Genomic DNA, 20,735 nt, shown 5'->3' with positions numbered 1-20,735 from the left:
TCTGCTTGTTATTACTCAGCAATATTACCTTTTACAGAAATTAACAAAAACTTAATTCAGATCTGAGACTGCCACTAGAATTCTGCATGTAGTTTTTGTGCACAAGGTTTTCGAAACTTTTTTTAGGATACAGATCTAATGATGAAGTAAAAGCAAGCAGGTTTGAAACTATATCTGCTATCATAATCGAAGATCGGTTGTGTGATCAAGGCCTCACTCCTCCACCTATGCCTCTGTCTCGTTTTCGGAGTCAGAAGTATAGTAGTGTGTTTGCCAAGACAGAGAGCTCTCCACCCGCCGAACGAAAACCGGATGTTTGTGACGAGAGAAGCAAGCAGCTGTCACTGGCATAGCTAACGTTAGTAGCCTAGCCAGCTAACAACTTAGAAAGCCTTTCAGCGGGGATCGATTTCACAGACTGTACGGTAAATCCGACAATTTAATTTATTTTATGAAATAATCAATGTATTTTGCGCGTTATTGTAGCTAGCTAGGACATAAACGTTAGACGAGCTAACTTGGATTATCCCAATTATAACCAGGTGGTTAGCCTTACCAGCCGAGGAAAAATAATGGTAACAACATACTGTGCCTTGCTAGCTGACAACAGCTACCTACTCAACAAGAATTTAGCTAACTACAGTCTACACCTAAAGGTTAGCTAGTTAACGTTTATTTGAATCTATCGACATTTGTAAAACATTGAGTAGTTAGGTGAACTACTGCTGTACGGTCGGTAGCTGACGTTGGCCAACGCAACGTTTTTTGTTGTTTTTAATCTATCGACATCGCAGTGTAATGGAGCATACGTGAAATAGCTAACGTTAGCTAGAAGATTCGGGACAAATTGCAGACTTGTTTTGCGTAACGATAGATAAACAGCTAAGACGCGAAACGCCTTATTTTGGTTGCTGACGTTACATGGCAGTAGCAGTGTTTCGTAATATACCCTTATGGCTAATTGAGCTAGATGTGTAAAATTATTGCACTTTGCCTGAATGCATTTCTACTCCCGTGGACTGCGCATACAGGAATGCGTTTCTGACTTCAGTCGTGATATTTAAAGAACCAACATATCAGAACAGATTGCATCTCATAGATGGGGAGGACTGTATTTGAGCCCTGCAGCCAAATGAAGAACGTCGGGTAGCACAACAACGCTTCTTCTTCCATCACAACACCTGTGGTGTTGTAAAATAGATTGGGTCATTCCATGTGAAAATCGGTGTGTGTGTGAAATGTTGTGTGGGCCTTCCACAAACAAACCAGCCATGCAATTGTTGCTGCATTCGACAGGCATGTATTCAAATGATGCTAATCTGGTTGCAGATGTGAAATAGGCCTAGTCTAAAGGACAATCGCTTATTGACCTATTTGTTTCTTCCGTCCATGTTTCATATGCATTGTCCTTTCTGGTCCCATTGAAGTTGCTCTTCTGCAGTTATGACGCATCAGTACAGCTTTAAAATATGGTAACTTAGTTGCATGGATTTCGCACAGGGTCCATTACAACAGTGATATATTACCACAAAGCACAATAGAAAATGCATGTTTAAAAAATGTGCCTGTTTAACACTTGTTAGCTGTTTTATTTGTCTAAATTAGGCTATAGGGAGGGAATCGACACAGTCAGAAGAATGCTTTTCTTTTGAGGAAGACTCTTAAAAAACACGATATTTAAAGTGATCCCACTGCTGATATAAGGTGCCATCTCTTTGCATTAGATAATCAACATCCATCCAGAATTTAACACTTGTTTTTGTGACAGGAGGCTGGCTGAGCACTTGACCAGACTTTATTCTGTGTGGAGTCCCATAGTACACCACCATGTCTTCAGACCTTCTGGTTGACCTCAATGATGACCTTGGAGTAGATGATCCACCCAGCAATGCGCTGGACCTGCTCAAATTGTCTCCAATGGGGGACAAGCTGTGGCCCCCAGATGACTCCAGTATAAGCAAGTCTGGTAAGAACCTAAAGGCAATTAAAAGCAAAGCTGAACCTCTCTGTGCTGTCAGAAATCAAATCAAATAGCTTCCTGAAATTTTAAAATTGCTTAAAGAATTTCTAGTGTTCTAAAAGCCAACGAATCCCTTGAGTAAAACAAAATCATGAGATCACCGTTTTAAAAAGACACATTCCTGGCAAAATAATGTTTGCCCTTGTAATATGATACCAATCAGTCCGGTTGTAAAATCAGCTGAGTTTTTAGAAATGGAACGTTGTTGTAGGACCATTACTATTGCTGTTATTTCTCTAAACATCTTTACCGTCTCATAGTTTTACGTCAATCTGTCTTTAGTCCAAGGGAAGAGTCAAAAAGAGCCTTCTTCACAGCCCAATGCAGTGATATGTTTGTTACTCGTGTAATATTATCACAACATCGTTGCATATTGCCCTCTGACACAGTGTGCATTCATTAGTTATGCATCCTATTTGTAGGCACAGTCAAATTTCTGTTTCACAGCAGATCTCCAGCCCCTGTCTGATTGGAGTTAGAGGGGTGGGGAGGTTGAAGACGAATGCCATTATTTGTGGCTAATAGATGCATCTACAGCACCATTATTTAGAGTTTGAATTATTCTCAAAATCATTACTAATTATTCATGAACAGATGATAAAAGAGAAGGGAACAAGGGTTCATCTTATGAGATACCAAATGAAGCGCACACTGTCTCACCCCGCCTCGGGCAACTGCATGTTAATGACTAACTCTGTGAGAAGGGCATTGGTTTAGTCAGTGTGGCCTGCAGATTGCTTCTGGCAGAAGTACACAATGTGGATGTCGTGGTCATGTGTGTGGGTTAAGCCCGTAAAATGAAATGTCACACCCATCTACTTATTTCAGGATGCATTGAGAAGAGGCTCAAAGTGTGTTTGCAAACTCATTCTAAGAGTGCCTGAGCAGTGAGCACATGCTGTCCGTGACGTGGCAGATCTGAAACGTTGAGTTGTGAAATTCTGAGCGATCTGCCTCCAAAGATATGAGCTAGTGTGAGATGGTTGAATCTCTCAACAGAGACGGACATATCCAAGCGATTGGGGGAGGGGTCACACCTGACCTGGGACCACCCATACTATGATATTGCCAGGCATCAGATTGTAGAAGTAGCAGGTAAGAACTTTGTCTCTACTTGTGTAGCTTTTCTGTGCTGAATATAATGTTCAGTCTTGGATCCCGTTGACGTTGTTTCCCCTCTCAATCTGCTGTCAAGGTGACGATAACTTTGGCAGGAAGGTGATTGTCTTCAACGCCTGTCGAATGCCCCCTCACCACGAACTGGACCACCACAAGCTACTGATGTGGGTGTTACTGTTAGAGATTATTGAGACATTTTCATACTGCCAAATTTCTAATAAATTGTTTGTGCTTTGATTTCCCCCCCCCTCTGCTGCTAGTCAAGTCAGTAGTCGTCGTTGTTTGTGTTTTCATGTGATGAGGATTGACTTCTCAACTATCATACTATCATCCAGGTATCTGAAGGCCACCCTAGACCAGTATGTTGAGAGCGACTACACCCTCATCTACTTCCATAATGGCCTCACCAGTGAGAACAAGCCATCTCTCAGCTGGCTGAGAGATGCCTACAGAGAATTTGACCGGAAGTGAGTCCCCGCCTACCTCTAGCCAGACACTGGGGACCATAGTCGCAAAGCACATTTGCTAGTTTTTCACCTATGAATGATGAGATGCACTCCATTTCACCAGAGATCTGAATCGGAAAACTAAAGCCAAAGAGGAAGTGGACTTTGCCCTCACCCATACTTAATTAAGTCTATAAAAAAAATGACGTGCTTTATTTGCACTTATGGCTTGACTTCTCTAACAACAAAAGTTTACTTTTGCTGACTGCTCTGTTTTCTTCAGGTACAAGAAGAACATCAAGGCACTGTACATTGTCCACCCCACCATGTTCATCAAGACTCTTCTCATCCTCTTCAAGCCTCTCATCAGGTTAGCATTCCAGCACCAGAAATGCTCTTTATTCCTTTAACTGTAAAGTGTTTGCCATTTGTGATGAATCCTTTATTTTCTAGCTTCAAGTTTGGACGAAAGATCAACTACATCAACTACCTGAGTGAACTGGAGGACATTGTTAAGTGTGAGCAGCTAGTGATACCCACCCGGGTGCGAGAGTAAGAACATTTCTCACACTTTACGTGTGACTATTGTATCTCAACATTGGCAATTAATTATTCACTCTTGTGTAATGGATGTCTATTTGTGATATCTGACTATATCAAGTGCGTTACTCTGCTTTCTCACACCCAAAATCGTTAGCTATGATGAAAAAATCCGAGCCTCACTGAAACCGTCAGTTCAGGCCCAGATGTCCCCCCCTCGCAGTCCACCACTGCCCAATCAACAGTTTGGAGTCCCCTTGCCAACGTAGGTAGCTGGATGAGGGCTATTGCATTTTACTCCCTCAATATCCGACCTTAACGTTACGTACGTAAGATATTCTCCAGTGTATGTTTCAAAGGTTTTTAAGTGCTTTGTTCTTGTTGATTTGTCAAGGCTAAGAGCAAGAAGATCTGACAACGAAGCAGTTCCATTAGTGATGCAAGACACAGTGGCCTTCTTAATGGAACAAGGTGAGCACCATTTTTGCATGTTTTACCAGTGGTAATTTTGCTTGATGGTGATGGGTTCAACTTTTGAGTCTTTGTTCTGATGATCATCTTTTGGACAATCACATTCTAATTTCATGGATACTGTACCTGGATTAGTATTTGACTTGCAAAACAAGGCTAATTCTGCTATTTGGTTCTGTTTTACAAAAGGTTTTGTTTCTATGGTTTCCCCCATATTTTTATCCTGTCTTAGGTCTTGAAATTGAGGGGATATTCCGGCGGTCAGCCAACGTGACCCTCGTTAAGGATGTTCAGCACAGATATAACTCTGGTGAATGATTTTCACTCATTGTTACTCTTAAATGAATATCTAAAAAATAATATCTGGTCTTGAAATCCCTGGGTAGACCTAATTACCTCTTTGGCTGTAGCTGTGGGATTTGTACGACTGTGATTGTCTGTAATTGTGTCCGTCTGTGGCTCCAGGTGAGGAGGTGAGTTTTTCCCAGATGGAGGACATTCACCTGGCAGCTGTCATCCTCAAGACATTCCTCAGAGAACTACCAGAACCCCTCCTCACCTACCAGCTCTACAACGACATTGTCAACTTCCACAGTAAGTCTGGGGAAGACTCTCTTATCCTCCACACAGTAGACAATGGGGATATATTTTTAAGTTTGATTTACTATAGGTATACAAAATATCACTATAGCTGTCAATTTGTTTTGTAGGTCGTAATCCTCAGAGGATAGTTTTAAGTCATAGCAGTATAATATAAACGGTGTATTTGTTATACTCATTCCTCAGATGTTGACAGCAGTTCCCAAGTGACTGCGATCCGGAACATGCTGGCAATGCTCCCTGAGGAGAACTATGCCTCCCTGAAGTTCCTCATTGAGTTCCTGGTGCAGGTACGTTTTCTGTCGCATCATATCCCCAGCTGAATACTTCTCAGAAGCTCTGCAAACACTCCATTTTGTCTTTGGAGGCCTGTTATTTTAGGCTTCTGTCTAAAATAGTCTTCAATCTTGGCATTTAATACTGCCTGGCGACACTGGCCCTCACCGGTTTGTGTAAATAAACCAGTGAGTTGTTTTGTTCTTATTGATATTCTACAAACATGCATGCTTGCCCATGTAGGTGTCCGCACAGAGTGAGATCAACAAGATGAACAACGCCAACCTGGCAGTGGTGTTCGGACCCAACCTGCTATGGGGACAAGACGCGGCCATGAGCCTCAGTGCCATCGGCCCCATCAATAACTTCACCAGAACTCTGTTGGACCAACACCACAAGGTCTTTTCCCCATAACACTTCTCCTGTATAGCTATCTCTAACCACGCCACATTTCATTCCGTGTTTAAATCCCCATCTCTGACCCTGTCTCTGTATTGGTCTAGTACAGCGTAACTGTGTCTCTCCCAGTGTCCCCTAGTAGTGTTGCCAAATGCATGAGTGTATTGTGACTGAGGACACAGAGAGAGAAAAAAACAAACACGGGAGACGAACCGTTTGAAGATGCCAAAAGAGGCCAAAAGTCAGGTTAGAAGTCAGGTATGAAGAAGGCTTTAATGTCTCCGCCAGATATCTATCACTCAGGAAAGGTTCAACACAGTGTACACGATTTGGTCTTTAAAACAATTGGAATAACCGAAACCAGTTCACATCTGTTCTGGTTTGAATCATATCAAATATTTATTTTGATGGTACAGATTTCTGAGAACATTTATGCAATGTTTTGTATCTGGGGAGCAAAATATATTTCATATTAATTTCCTTGGTATGTCTAGTCCTATTTGCGTTGGAACAAATCATTTTAGAATTTCATAAATGATCGGTCGCTCCACTCAATGTGCCAGTGTACTCCGGTATTCGATGTAGTCTAAATTCTTTCTGGAGTTTATATTTTGGCACGTCTTAAGTATCATGGTTATGCGTAAAGCTACAGTCTATAGCGAAATAAAACCATAAGTGTTTATCTACTTTTTTTTTTTTTAATGTTTGTCACATATCGCCTTTTTAAATATTTCCAGCAAGCCTTCGTTTGTTTCTTTCTGCTGCATTACATTTGCCAAGTCTTAATTTTTGATCATTTGTACAGGTCAACTATTTAAAAAAAATTGTTTAAAAAAACTATTAAGTCTTAATCGTGTAACTTCTACATTTCATGTTATGCCGGATTTGCTTTCTCAATGCAGGACTGTGTTCATGATACATATTCTACTTTTGTGTGCATTATTACTCTACCTACTCTACCAAGTTATTCCTTGAAAATCATTATCCAGATGTAAAGGCTTTGATGGCTAGTGTCATTGCTGGCGAAAGATCTTTTATGAAGCCTTAAAATCAGTAGGGGAAATAAAAGGGCTCCTAGTCATGGATAGACTGAAATGCTGTGTACTTACGGGCTCTCAGGCCATACTGTATTTGTTTTTGTTCTATATGTTAACTGTTAGATTAGTTTTTTTTCTGAGCCTTATTTTGTCAATTTTGACGTCCGTTGCTTTTGTTCAATTCCAAATGCGTTGGAGAACACTAAGAGGGTTCCATTTGATTTTTTTTTTTTTACCTTAAAACATTTTTTCTATTTGCAGTGGCCAAACTTTTGGGGGTACAACTCCTGTGCTTTGTAATCCTGAATGACTTTGTAATGAACATATCCTGAACAAGAACTGTGCTAATATTAAGACTGAATAAGTAAGAGTTCTGTTGTGCTTCTATGTTTTTGTCTATTATGAAATCTTCCTAATCATGTCAATGAAACAATTGCATTGACATGCGGATCAGTGGCTTAGTAGAACCTTTGACCCCATTTGCGTCTGTGTGCCTTAAGGAAACAGGCGAGTAACTACCACTTGTCATATCTCGTGAAAATTGTGCCCGTTTGTCCACCTTTATTGTATTGTCAAATAGTATTTCCTGGTTGCTACAGTGAAAATGAAATGTCTCTCTAAGACTATTTTCCTCAGTTCTTGGTATCTTACTTTCAAGATCTTTTTTTAATGTTGTGAATATAAAGTATAAATAAAAGGTGATGGTTAAAAGTGCCTTCGTTTGATTTATTCCGTTGTGTGGAGGGGCATACTCATTTGACAAGAGTATTGATGCTCTATTGTATTTAAGCTTCAAGAGGGGTGACAAATACAATCACTCATTGTGTGCTGGTATAAATCACAAACGACCACAATCAGAAATATATAGGGCCTCTGGCTTATTCCTTTCCGATAATACAAAATAGGCCATTTGAAATAACTTTTATTACGCATGACCATGCTACTGTATATAAACAAAGCATTGGGAAAATCAAGAGGACTTAAGATTGATACATTGAAAGTGCAAATAATGTTTAGCCTTTTTACAGATAAGGGGAAAAAGTAAACTTCCTTTATATGGTACATCATTTGTAGTGATACTTGTCCTAAAGTTGGTAGGACAACATTTCTCCCAATTTACAAAAAGAACTTCTTTCAATATACAGATTCAGCTAGAGTATGTTTGTTGTTTCTTGGGTATAGATTGACTACTACGGATCATTTTCCATACATAGCTTGGCTTCTTCACATCTACTAAAACATAGCCATGTCTGACTCCATAGGCGCTATGAACGTTCTCCGTGTCACACGGGACAGCAATAATACAATGCCTCCTGACATTATTTAGACAAAATCGCTTTCATGAACTGAATGTTTTGTTATTGTGTGTTAAGTTCTATAACAGCAAGATGAGAGGGGATTTGGTATTTACACTATGACAGTCTGCTCAACACTAGAGCAAATGTTGCAGTTTCTCACATCAGAAAATAAAAACGTTCATTTTTTTTTTTTAAGATGTCTTATGTTGGGTACAGGCTCTCTTACTCTACAATACATCAACCAGTGAGGTTTGAAGAGGAACATTCTGATTAAAAATCAATGTGGAATTTCAAATCTAGAGAAGAAAGAAGAGGCATACACAGACTGAATGCAAACAAGCTCGAAAGACAACAGGACCTTGCAGATGGACTAAATGGGATAATTTGTCATTGTAGCCAGTGGATCTATTTCTATCCCTACTGCAATGTGTCCACAAATGCATCAAATTCATCAATGTTCTTCTCGTATACTGCAAGTTTTTCGGGAAGAGAGTCCTGTTGGGAAAATGAACAACATCATTACAAACTCATGACTAAGATATTGATTTATTAGACTAAAAAGCACCACAGAAAAGATACATTCAAACACACAGTAAATCATAATGGTAACTACTATGTTCCCCTCTCACTACTATCTGTCAGTCATTTACATTCCGACAGGACCACTTCATACACAAGGAGACCCCAACACCCCCACCCGGCAACAAAACAGAAACCGTGTCTCATCTCACCAGGTCTTCTGCCATGGACTGAGAACTGACATCAATAGTGAGGCTGGCGAGCTGTGGGGGGTTCTGGAACTCTCTGTAGAATGTGCCAAGGTCCATGGGAAGCAGGTCATCCTTAGAGAACGCAGGCTTCTGAATAACACAGAGCACACAGAACACAATCAGATGTGCAGGGCAACAACTGTAACAGGCCCTTCCTTAATAATAGACGATCGATCCTACGATTTTGCTGTCAGCAGCACATATTCCCAAAGAGGTTCCGTTTTTAAAATTTTCTTGCCAGCAACAGTCCTAATTAATTCTCAACTGTTAACCACGAGAGAACAGGTCAGAGATTTGATTTAAGAAAACTCATTCCCATAAGCTTCATTTTCTCTTCATCAGAAGAATTTATCTAAAATATTCAAAGCTGTCATCTCTCCCTCTGTTGCTTTAAAAGCCTTGCTATGTGCTTTGTCGCATTCGCCTTTGACTGTTTTGGATTTCATTTCTCATGGTCACTACAGCCCAGATACAGGCCAGAAAGAAATACTGTCTGAAGGCGTCTGCATGCTTCCCATCCGAAACGGTTTCTTCGGCTGTTCATTGCACACAAAATGTTTTCTCCTGAGGCAATCAGAAGTTCAGTAGCCGAAGTCTACTCCCCTTTTGTAGGTGACTGGGTCAACGGTAGGGACTCTTCAATGAAGTGTTTGATGTCGTTCAACGAGAGATAACTCGTTGCCATGCAAATTGTTTCAGTTGAGAAATACTGCATCAAACATCTTAGTTAGTTGTAAAATTGCGTGACTAAGACCTCCTCCGCAGAAACGTCGGAATTTGTTACAGATTTCTTGAGTTATCTTAAGTGTGTACTGCTACGGCATCTAAAGAGGGGCAAACAGTACTATTGCTGCTTTTTTCTCTCATTTTTCCAGCGAAGGTCTTTAATTAAAGGGAGTATTGCGAGGCACGGACATTCACTTCGTCTAGCCGAGTTATGCTAGGAGCAAATCCAACATAGTATGCAGGCACATTAAATGACCACTGCTAAGTGACGTAAGTAATGCTCATTTCTACACGAAGAAAATTAAATGTTTTCTTCCTCTGCAGATAACATCCACAATTGACAGACATAAACAGACATTTGTTCGTAGCAGCATTTGATACGGCATAGAAATGAGGTTCGATTGATCTAATTATTATTATCCTTGACCAAAATGCAGTCTGTGCTTTACTCTGTTACCGAAGGCAGGGTACTTACAAAGTCCACCATAACAAAGTCGTCCTGTGCCGGGCCACCACTCTCACCAGAGCCCTGGGAGTGTAAACTGCCCTGCAGGGGAGAGGACGTGGCTGGGGACTCCGGCGGCTGAACCTTGGATAAAGGAGAAGTGGTATCATTACCATGTCTGCACTAAAATGACTCCTAATCATAACCCAGAAATTTTTTATTTAAGGGTGACAATTATGTAGGTGAATATTTGATTTACCATAGGGTCATTTTCCTCGAGGTCATAGGCTCTGGGAGCAAACGCTGCAAATGGTAAGTCCAGGCTTGCTGTGGTTACCTGCAATGGACAAAGAGTAATACGACAGTGATTACAAGGGTATAATACTCACTGGTATTTGGTCCTTTACTCGTAAAAATGGGTACTTCCAGCAAAAAATATCAAAGGTGTGTACTTAAACAAGGACATAATAAGGTTGTCCCTACCTGTGTGCCTGGCTTGTTGACAAAGGCACCCACTTTCCTGGTGAAGGTGGTCTCCAGTACATCACAGGGAGAGACACCCTTCACCTCAATGCTCCTCGACAAGGTCTCTGCACCCTCACCACTTTGAAAGATAACATGGCAAAGTTGTAACCGACAGGTTTCTCCCAAGCAAGTATAATCTCAGGTGATCCACGGTCCCACGGGGTGTTTCGCTTTTGTCACATGGGGGTCATGGCAGACTGGGGCTTACCTGCTGGAGGGAGTGGCGGTAACATGATCAGCGGGGGGACATGAGGACACTCGTCCATGCTCTGCCTGGGCACCATGACAAGGCTGCACTGGTACCTGCTGGGGTACGCCCCCTTCCTTCCCTGGGATGCCCATCTACATAGGACGGGTGAAAGGCCATAGTTAGCACTGGTTGAGTCATGTTGAAACACCTATGCAAAGCTTTGTTTCCCGTGTTGGCCCTCAAATCCATGCATATAGAACATCTTGACTGGCTGCGTCGCCGCTTGGTATGGCAACTGCTTGGCATCCGACCGCAATGCGCCATCCATGACTGGTATAGACCAGGCGGTGTCGGAGGAAGGCCCTAAAAATGGTCAAAGACTCCAGCCACCCAAGTCATAGACTGTACCGATGCACCAAGTCTGGAACCAACAGGACCCTGAACCGCTTCTACTCCCAAGCCATGAGACTGCTAAATAGTTAGTTAAATATGTACCTGGACTATCTGCATGGACCATTTTTGCACTAACTTTGACTCATCACATACGTTGCTGCTACTTATTTGTTATTGATCCTGTTGCCTAGTCACTTTATTCCTAGTTATACAGTAGGTGCATATTTACCTCGTACCCCTGCACATCCACTCTGTACTGGTACCCCGTGTATATAGCCACGTTATCGTTACTCATTGTGTATTTATTATTACTTTTCTATTATTTCTCTATTTTTCGTCTCTCTCAGCATTGTTGGGAAGGGCCCGTAAGTAAGCATTTCACGGTTAGTCCTCACCTGCTGTTTACAAAGCATGTGACAAATAAGATGAGATTTGACTCGCTCAATACCTGGGTGGTTACCTGGTGTGGGTTGGCAGCGTTTAAGGTGGAAGGGTGGCAGAAGTCAGCAGCTCCGACAAGAACAGGAGGCTGATAAGAAAGACGAGAGCAGTAGAGCTGAGAGAGAGAGAGAACATGAGAGGAGAGAGAGAGAGAAAAAGTACGAAAGAGAGAGAAAAGTAAGAAAGAGAGAGCGAGCTAAAACATTAATTAATCCACAGAGGAGAAATGGGGTGATGGGAGCAAGCAGCAGGAGGTAGAAAGTATAGCATTAGAGAGGACAGGGTAAAGATTCTAAGGCAGATTTGACTTACCCTGACAATGAACGTGATTAATATCTTCATATTTAAGTGACGACTAACTATTTGTTAAGGAATCATTATCAGCAAACCAATGTGGAAAGGATTTAGGTTCGGAATTCTAGGGCAGTCAGTAGATAATGACATAAGTACTTCCTTATGTTATAAAATACCACAAATGTGATTATCAATGAACTTGACTCTCTCTAACATATCATTAACATTACAAACAAAAAGTCGGATTTCGTAACGTAATACATCCGATAATGAGCACCGAGCTCTGTTGACCTAGCGGTGCATGTTTCTCGTGACAACTTGTGAGCACTTTACATTTTGTGGTCATCGTCTTCAAAGTTGTTTCCGCGGGTCGCAAAAAGCGCAATTAGCATGACACGAGCTGAAGAAATCATGTAAAAGGCTTTGAAAATAAAAAGCTTGGTAAAAAATGCTCAGTGCGCCGTTGACATTTCACAGAGATACGCCCGTTATTGTGAGAAATCTTCAAAAAAATAACAGGAATTTCAGATGAATATGAAAAGCGTATACTAAAATATGAAAATAATTAATTTCACGTCTCGAAACTCATATCCATCTTATATCTATATTGTTTTATGTCCTGCGGATTTGAGAAGAAATATGATGAGTTCAATGGGAAAGTGAGCCTGTCAGGTAGCCAGTAACATGGTTTCTTGCACAATTTTCCTCAGTTTTTAGCACTTTTTTTTTCTCTATCTGGACTCCATTGATTTAGTAACCCTAATTCTGGAAGGGTTCAACAGATTATTATAGAGATACGAGGTTAGGACCATTGGTTTTCTTAGAGGAATATCTACACAGAAAAACATTATTTTACCCATTGGTCAAAAGATGCGTTTTTGATTGGACGCCCTAATGTAAGGGAAACAGAGCTGTCCCATTTGATTGCTTCCATTGATCAGCTTTTAAGCGCTCCATACTTCTATTACTTTTAAACAGGTAATAGAAGATAGGCCAAAAAGTCCTGGAACACCTCAGGCATTGTGAGTGAGTGAGATACATGCCCACACACACAAGACTCACTTGGTGTGAGAAGGCCAGGCCCATCATGGGGACTTTCAGAGTGTCCATCACTGCAGGTTTAGGGGTCTTTAAATGTGCCTTACTTACAGTGAACACACACTACACAGACAGCACAGAAAGAGAGCGAGAGAAAAGGGACTAAGAGATGAAAGCACTTATACAGAAAACAGAAAGGAGAAATATGGTATGGGGGCTTGGTAATGTCTCCAACACAAAACATCTACTTTTCCCCACAGCCAGACTTGTGAAATGAGCTTTGGGTATGAGAATACCAAACCACCAGATCCACAAATACACACAACAGTTGGATGCATGATCATCAATATGGGTCAAATGTTTGAATATGTATGTCTATTTGAATGCGGTGCCAGACATAATCGTTTAAGAAAACACCTGACCCATTTGGATGTGATTTATGACATGAGAGGGAGTCTTTACATATAGGTTTGTCTAAGTAACATTCACAAATCTCAAACCTCACCATGGACACCACCTCTGAAGTTACACATGTTGCAAAGATCGACTTTGCTAAGCAGTGACATACGTACTTGTGAGGGTGGAGAAGTGGAGAAGGACGTGGTGCACACTTCCTGAGAATCTTCCACCCCATTGTATGTTCCTTCATCTTCCCCGGGTGCTCTGGAGTATAGGGAAGGCAAACAAACATGGCCAGATTATTACTCAATCCTTTAAATTTATACCATCACTAACGATGATAATAAATAATAGGCATGCACATATCTGTATTGGGTCAGTATAGGTGTTTGGGCGAGGGCTAACCCACCTGTAGTTACATGGACGCATGTGTCCCATGTTGCCAAAGGGGCGCTCAACGAAGTGGTCAATAATTATGCCCATAATCGGAGCCGTCCTCTCAAACTGCCTGTGAGATTATGAATATAGAATTAGGAATACGGGAAGTATATAGTTAAAACCAGTGGAGAACAAGGAGAGGACATGGAAGAAAAGGGGAAAACATGGTGGCAGACTTTACAGGCAGTGCATTTTTGACCACTGAGGAGTGAGCCCATGCAGTGCTGTGAACAAGAACAGCTTCTGTTTCTGTACCTGGTGGACATGAAGGCCAGGTTTGTCCTGTAAGCACAAGACAAGGTGATTGTTCCAATGGGAGTTCCCACAACTCCTACACGCACTGTCTGGAACCCTGAAAAACAGCATTCAGAAAAAACGAACGTCAAAATCTTCACAGCCCTATACAGCACTTCCAAAGACCCAGACAACCAACAAAATGTATACAGTGCATTCGGAAAGTATTCCGACCCCTTGACTTTTTCCACATTTTGTTACGTTACAGCCTTATTCCAAAATGGATACAATTATTTTTTTCCTCATCAATCTACACACATTACCCAATAATGACAAAATGAAACAGGTTTTTAGACATTTTACATAAGTATTCAGACACTTTGCTATGCGACGCAAAATTGAGCTCAGGTGCATCCTGTTTCCATGGATCATCCTTGAGATGATTTATATAACTTGGAGTCCACCGGTGGTAGATTTAATAGATTGGACATGATTTGGAAAGGCACACACCTGTCTATATACGGTCCCACAGTTGACAGTGCATGTCCGAACAAAAACCATGTCATGAGGTCGAAGGAATTGTCCGTAGAGCTCCAAGACAGGATTGTGTCGAGGCACAAATCTGGGGAAGGGTAGCAAAAAATGTCTGCAGCATTGAAGGTCCCCAATAATACAATGGCCTCCATCATTCTTAAACAAAAATAAGTTTACAAGCACCAAGACTCCGTCCGGCCAAACTGAGCAATCGGGGGAGAAGGACTTTCGTCAGAGAGGTGATCAAGAACCCAATGATCACTCTGACAGAGCTCCAAAGTTCCTCTGTAGAGATGTGAGAACTTTCCAGAAGGACAACCATCTCTGCAGCTCTCCATAAATCAGGCCTTTATGGTAGAGTGGCCAGATGGAATACTACTCCTCAGTAAATAGCATCTGGTCTGATTAAACTAAGATTGAACTCTGACTGGACAAATCTGGAGGAAGCCTGGCACCATCCCTATGGTGAAGCATGGTGGTGGCAACATCATGTTGTGGGGATGCTTTTCAGCGGCAGGGACTGGGAGACTAGTCAGGATCGAGGGAAAGATGAATGGAGCAAAGTACAGAGAGATCCTTGATGAAAACCTCCTCCAGAGTGTTCAGGATCTCAGACTGGGGTGAGGGTTCACCTTCCAATAGGACAACAACCCTAAGCACACAGCCAAGACAATGGAGGAGTGGCTTCAGGACAAGTCTCTGAATGTCCTTGAGTGGCCCAGTCAAAACCAGATCTAACATCTCTGGAGAGACCTGAAAATAGCTTTGCAGCAATGGTCCCCATCCAACCTGACAGAGATTGAGAGGATCTGCAGAGAAGAATGGGAGAAACTCCCCAAATACAGGTGTGTCAAGCTTGTAGCGTCATACCCAAGAAGACTCAAGGCTGTAATCTTTGCCAAAGGTGCTTCAACAAAGTGCTGAGTAAATGGTCTGAATACTTATGAAAATGTAATACGTGTTTTATTTTTAATACATTTGCAAAACATTCAAAAGAACAGTTTTTGCTTTGACGTTATTGGGTGTTGTGTGTAGATTGATGAGGGGGAAAAACAATTTAATCCATTTTAGAATAAGGCTGTAACGTAACAAAATGTGAAAGTCAAGGGGTCTGAATACTTTCCGAATGCACTGTAAATAATATAACGGGCATGGTTACCTTCTCCCAATCCTGTGAGTTGAACCTCTCCAAAATATATCCTGCAAAATAATGTATCTATTAGTCAGATTGTTTACTAACACGATAAAACTCCATTGTTAGCAATACCGGTCAAAATAATGATAACACTTATCTGTATACAAGAAAACAAACCTGTACAGTATGACATAGTCATGGCCTTGCTTTCGTGAGAGTTTGTAGGCTGGGGTTACCCTTGTAATGGCCAGCAGTGACTTGAGCAGTAACGACAGGCGGTTGTAGACAGTGTAGGACACCTTAATATCTTTGTCACACCTGCAAAAAAAATAATCAGAAATGTTGAGTGTTACGGTCCAACTACAAAAATTGAAGCACTAAAATAAGAAAACACAAAACTACTTCTCATTACTTACTTCTCGTTCATTTCGAGACACCATGTCTCCAATTCCATTGAGTCTCCCTGTAAAATATGACAAAAACATGTTCATGTTTTTCTAACCATTACAGTCACTTGGATTGATTGATGAACAAATGCCCAATGATCCAGACCACTTGTCTCAAGAACTGTCTGTGAACACCAGTCAGTGCTATCTTACCTCTGAGGTTTTGAGGGAGATCTCAACACACATGGATCGTCCGATGCCAGGAAGCTGCCCGGACAGAGCTTTCTTTGCCTCGTGTGTAACTTCTGGGATATCTTTGATTGCCAGATTGAACTGGTGAAAATAATTGAGTTTAATGAGACTTGAATCCACAACCCTTTCAGGAGAAAATTGGCACAGGTAAATTAATGAGTTGAGAGGCAAAGAATTCATTGTGACTTACCCAATCAGAGCCAGTAGGTGAGGACAAGGAACGGGTGCATACTTTTTCCCCAAGTCGCGCTTGGACTATAACCTGCACTGTCTGATGACAGAGAGAAATTAGGGAATTATCAATCTCAGTGAATTAATCAGCTCAGGAATACTGTAGAAAGTGCTTGATAATCTAAGTGTGGCAATGTTGCGTATAATTAAAGGCAGTACCTTCAAAGCGAAAAACTTTATGAACTTGTCCAAGTCTTTTTTATCCTGAGGACTTAGATCACTGTCCATCATGGAATGCCCCTGCAATGTAAAAACACATTCTGGTGAGCAAGGACAGACAAATGAATCGTACAACTGTTGGCAGGCTATATCGACGGCTTGCCACAGTCAAAACAATGTTGGATTTTGTCTAGCACCATTAAAATCAAATCAAATGTTATTTGTCACATGCGCCGACTACAACAGGTGTAAACCGTACAGTGAAATGCTGACTTACAAGCCCTTAACCAACAATGAAAAAAAACAACCCCCCCAAAAGCAAGAGCGACTATAGTCATATTAGCTAAGAACTCTATAGTGTGTCCATATTAAGCTTGTGTGTGTTGACAAAAATCAGACTCAGACTCTAGCTAGGTAATATTTTAGTAAAACATATTGGCTGTCAATGACAAGAAAACATTCAAGAGTGGTGGTAGCTATCTATCTATCTATCTAATTAATTTGATAGCATGGCTAGCTAGTACCTAGCTAGCGTAGCAAGATAGCTAGCTAGCATGTACGTACTTAACGTTAGCTCATCACATCCGAAAATCACAACTTGTACTTGAATGTTGCGTTGATAGCGTACTGAACTGCGTAGTTCTGGTTACCTATATGCCTAAATTTGACATATTCTTATATTGGCTAAGTTCACACCGTCGCATTATGTTATTGGGACACAAGCCTTGACCAGCTGGCCCATTTGTTGTTTATTTTCATTGGGGGTATGGCGTGTTTCGAAGGAGATGTATTTTGAGAAGCACATTCATCTCCAACACGGTGGTCTATAAAATCTGCAAAATTGCATATATTGATATGTCAGTGTTTTATTATCAATAAAAACATATTACACGTTGTTTTGGAAACAATAATTCCGTTCATTTGTTTTTTTGTTTATTTTAAAATAAAATCGAAACTGCGTCTCACATATTTTTGCTAGTTATCAGAAAAGTGATATGCGCGATGTACTTTACGCAGACGAGTCACAACAACAACAACAGTAAACGCCGGTAGGATTCAAATTTGACGTGTTTTTACAAATGCATGATATTTATAGTTCGCATTCTTCTAAGTTTGCACCATCTCGGGTTCACTGTTCTGATAAGGACATTGCTAGGCTAGCTGGTTAGCTAGCTAGTAACGTTTGTATAGAAAACCAATCATTTTTATATCTAGTAATGTTAGAGAAGCATATCATACCAGAACATAATATTGAAAGAAATAGACCATGCTGAAAACACCAGGCTCTGTTTTGATGCATTCAACAATGCCTTTCTCTTTTTGCCCCCTACAGAATATACATAAGTAGAAATGGCTATACAAATAGCCATCCTGGATTGTGACCTGCTGCTCCATGGTCGTGGCCATAAAACTCTCGACAGGTTTGATATAGAGACCGTTTCAGACGAGTTCCTATTAACAACATTTGGATTCCCTCGAGATTTCATCTACTACCTGGTGGAGCTACTGCGTGACACATTATCACGACGTACGCAACGGTCTCGAGCAATAAGCCCAGAAGTTCAGATTCTTGCTGCTTTAGGATTCTATACCTCAGGATTCTTCCAGACGAGGATGGGAGATGCCATTGGCATTAGCCAGGCTTCCATGAGTCGCTGTGTGACAAATGTAACCAAGGCACTGGTTGAGAAAGCTCCAGAGTGCATAGTATTCATGAGAGACGAAGCTACAAAACAGCAGTCCAAAGAGGAGTTTTTCAGGGTAGCGGGAATACCAAACGTCATGGGTGTTGTAGACTGTACCCATATAGCCATTAAGGCACCCAATGCAGAGGATTCTTCATATGTCAATAAGAAAGGCTTCCATTCAATTAACTGCCAACTTGTGTGTGATGCCAGGGGACTTTTGCTCAGTGCAGAGACTAACTGGCCTGGCAGCTTACAGGATGATTTCATATTAAAGCAGTCTTCAGTGTACAAGGAATTGGAAGAACAGGAAAATCATGAAGGCTGGTTTTTAGGTAATATAGCTCATAATCCTCCATTTAAACTTTCATTGTTGAAAATACAATTTATAAAAACAAATTGTTTTGCTCTTCAAGCCTCCCTCTTTCATAATGTCTAACCTAGCCAAGTCTTGTCTTCTAGGAGACTGCTGCTATCCTTTAAAGAAATGGCTGATGACACCTGTCCAGTACCCAGAAACTTCAGCAGACTTTCAATACAACTTGGCTCACACTGCCACTCATGAGATTGTGGACCGCACGTTCAGGGCCATTCAAACCCGTTTCCGTTGCCTGGATGGGTCCAAAGGCTACCTTCAGTACTTACCTGAGAAGTGCTCTCACATCATTCTGGCCTGCTGTGTCTTGCACAACGTGTCATTGCAATCAGGCTTGGATGCCTGGACGTTTGAGAGGACTGATATGCCAGACCAGTCGGAGGAGGGCAGTTGTAAGCCAGAGGCTGTGGACTCAGAGGCAGTCCGAATCCGTCAGGAGCTCATTCTTAGTCACTTCAGCTAGGTGTGCATGCTCAGAATCAATGTGGAAAACACTGTATGGTTCACAGAGACACTGCCTGCAATAGACAAGTGGTTGACACCAGATTCTGTATAATCAGAATAATATAGGTTGTAGGAGGTGTATATGTACAGTGCCTTCAGAAAGTATTCATACCCCTTGACTTATTCCACATTTTGTTGGGTTAAATTTATATATTTCACCCATCTACACACAATACCCCATAATGACAAAGTGAAAACATGTTTTTAGAAATGTTTGTGAATTTATCTAAAATTAAATTTGTATCCCCAAAAAACCCTTAGTCCTTTCCGAAGACAAGCATGCCCATAACATGATGCAGCCACCACCGTGCATGAAAATATGGTGGTACTCAGTGATGTGTTGTGTTGGTTTTCCCCCAACATAATGCTTTGTCCTCAGGACATAGTTTAATTCCTTGACACATAGTTTGTAGTTTTACGTTAGTGCATTATTGCAAACAGGATGCATGTTTTTGGAATATTTGTATTCTGTACAGGCTTCCTTCTTTTCAATCTGTCATTTATCTTAGTATTGTGGAGTAACTACAATGTGTTTGATTCATCCTCAGTTTTCTCTAATCACAGCCATTAAACTCTAACTGTTTTAAAGTCACCATTGGCCTCATGGTGAAATCCCTGAGCGGTTTTCTTCCTCTCCGGCAACTGAGTTAGGAAGGACGCCTCTATTTTGCTATGACTGGGTGTATTGATACACCATCCAAAGTGTAATTAAAAACTTCACCATGCTCAAAGGGATATTCAATGTCTTTTATTTTACCCATCTACCAACAGGTGCCCTTCTTTGCGAGGCATTGGAAAACCTTCCTGGTCTTTGTGGTTGAATCTCTGTTTGAAATGAACTGCTCAACTGAGGGACCTTAGAGATAATTGTGTGTGTGGGGTAAAGAGATGAAGTAGTCATTCAATAGGCATGTTAACCACTATTATTGCACACAGAGTGAATCCAGCAACTTATTATGTGGCTTGTTAAGCAAATGTTTACTCTTGAACTTATTTAGGCTTGCCATAACAAACGGGTTGAACAAGTATTAACTCAAGACATTTCAGCTTTTAATTTTTAATGAATTTGTAATAAATTCTAAGAACATCATTCCACTTTGACATTATGAGGTATTGTGTGTAGGCCAGTGACACAAAATCTCGATTTAATCCATTTGAAATTCAAGCAGTAACACAGCAAAATGTGGAAAAAATCAAGGGGTGTGAATACATTCTGAAGGCACTGTGTATTTGCAGACACGTGAATTGTCTGCAAGAGTGCAGGGTGTGGTGGGGTGTGCAAGATTTATATGCTCCAATAAATACATGTGTACATGCCTGTTTCATTTCTTTTACTCTTTATAACCAACATTTTATTCAAATCTGATCAGAGAT

At 41.0% G+C, this 20,735-nt stretch overlaps 3 protein-coding genes across 9 annotated transcripts; 2 read left to right on the top strand and 1 right to left on the bottom strand.

The window, feature by feature from the left end:
- The first annotated feature begins 280 nt into the window (after positions 1-280).
- On the top strand, positions 281-7,622 carry LOC135547086 (rho GTPase-activating protein 1-like). Of its 2 annotated transcripts, none has more exons than XM_064975743.1 (13): positions 281-425; positions 1,769-1,966; positions 3,020-3,115; positions 3,216-3,303; positions 3,475-3,606; positions 3,869-3,955; positions 4,039-4,137; positions 4,283-4,390; positions 4,520-4,596; positions 4,829-4,906; positions 5,062-5,190; positions 5,383-5,486; positions 5,716-7,622. In XM_064975743.1, the coding sequence occupies exons 2-13, from the start codon at positions 1,828-1,830 to the stop codon at positions 5,884-5,886; spliced, it is 1,308 nt and encodes a 435-aa protein (XP_064831815.1). In that variant the 5' UTR covers positions 281-425; positions 1,769-1,827; the 3' UTR covers positions 5,887-7,622. The 2 variants fall into 2 exon arrangements, with proteins under 2 accessions (XP_064831815.1, XP_064831824.1); XM_064975752.1 differs by lacking the exon at positions 281-425 and adding an exon at positions 479-656.
- A 191-nt stretch (positions 7,623-7,813) lies between these two features.
- Positions 7,814-17,562, bottom strand: atg13 (ATG13 autophagy related 13 homolog (S. cerevisiae)). Of its 6 annotated transcripts, XM_064975731.1 has the most exons (18): positions 17,361-17,562; positions 16,797-16,877; positions 16,597-16,677; positions 16,368-16,487; positions 16,185-16,231; positions 15,946-16,086; positions 15,793-15,833; positions 14,121-14,217; positions 13,837-13,935; positions 13,601-13,691; positions 13,053-13,151; positions 11,716-11,811; positions 10,881-11,014; positions 10,631-10,751; positions 10,407-10,484; positions 10,178-10,291; positions 8,938-9,066; positions 7,814-8,701 (listed from the first exon to the last, which is right to left on the bottom strand). In XM_064975731.1, exons 2-18 carry the CDS (start codon positions 16,866-16,868, stop codon positions 8,624-8,626), a joined length of 1,638 nt encoding a protein of 545 aa, XP_064831803.1. In that variant the 5' UTR covers positions 16,869-16,877; positions 17,361-17,562; the 3' UTR covers positions 7,814-8,623. The 6 variants fall into 6 exon arrangements, with proteins under 6 accessions (XP_064831803.1, XP_064831753.1, XP_064831763.1 ...); XM_064975681.1 differs by lacking the exon at positions 13,053-13,151 and having other exon boundaries at positions 11,704-11,811; XM_064975691.1 differs by lacking the exon at positions 13,053-13,151.
- Positions 17,563-17,639: 77 nt separating this feature from the next.
- Positions 17,640-20,668, top strand: harbi1 (harbinger transposase derived 1). Its single transcript, XM_064975608.1, has 3 exons — positions 17,640-17,845; positions 18,130-18,816; positions 18,944-20,668. Exons 2-3 carry the CDS (start codon positions 18,147-18,149, stop codon positions 19,318-19,320), a joined length of 1,047 nt encoding a protein of 348 aa, XP_064831680.1. The 5' UTR covers positions 17,640-17,845; positions 18,130-18,146; the 3' UTR covers positions 19,321-20,668.
- The last annotated feature ends 67 nt before the right edge of the window (positions 20,669-20,735 follow it).

This window comes from Oncorhynchus masou, chromosome 1, assembly GCF_036934945.1.
Source record: "Oncorhynchus masou masou isolate Uvic2021 chromosome 1, UVic_Omas_1.1, whole genome shotgun sequence".
Lineage (NCBI taxonomy): Eukaryota > Metazoa > Chordata > Actinopteri > Salmoniformes > Salmonidae > Oncorhynchus > Oncorhynchus masou.
This window is presented reverse-complemented; position numbering and strand designations above follow the sequence as displayed.

What these genes read in the sequence shown, in the direction of transcription:
- atg13 (XM_064975731.1), bottom strand. Translation starts at nt 16,868, where the DNA reads ATGATGGACAGTGATCTAAGTCCTCAGGATAAAAAAGACTTGGACAAG. An exon ending in ACGCTGCCAACCCACACCAG is followed by an intron (nt 11,015 to 11,715) that starts GTAACCACCCAG and finishes CGTCCTATGTAG; the next exon opens with ATGGGCATCCCAGGGAAGGA. An exon ending in ACCGCCACTCCCTCCAGCAG is followed by an intron (nt 10,752 to 10,880) that starts GTAAGCCCCAGT and finishes TATCTTTCAAAG; the next exon opens with TGGTGAGGGTGCAGAGACCT.
- harbi1 (XM_064975608.1), top strand. Translation starts at nt 18,147, where the DNA reads ATGGCTATACAAATAGCCATCCTGGATTGTGACCTGCTGCTCCATGGT. An exon ending in TCATGAAGGCTGGTTTTTAG is followed by an intron (nt 18,817 to 18,943) that starts GTAATATAGCTC and finishes CTTGTCTTCTAG; the next exon opens with GAGACTGCTGCTATCCTTTA.
- LOC135547086 (XM_064975743.1), top strand. Translation starts at nt 1,828, where the DNA reads ATGTCTTCAGACCTTCTGGTTGACCTCAATGATGACCTTGGAGTAGAT. An exon ending in TCAGATTGTAGAAGTAGCAG is followed by an intron (nt 3,116 to 3,215) that starts GTAAGAACTTTG and finishes TCTGCTGTCAAG; the next exon opens with GTGACGATAACTTTGGCAGG. An exon ending in TCATTGAGTTCCTGGTGCAG is followed by an intron (nt 5,487 to 5,715) that starts GTACGTTTTCTG and finishes TTGCCCATGTAG; the next exon opens with GTGTCCGCACAGAGTGAGAT.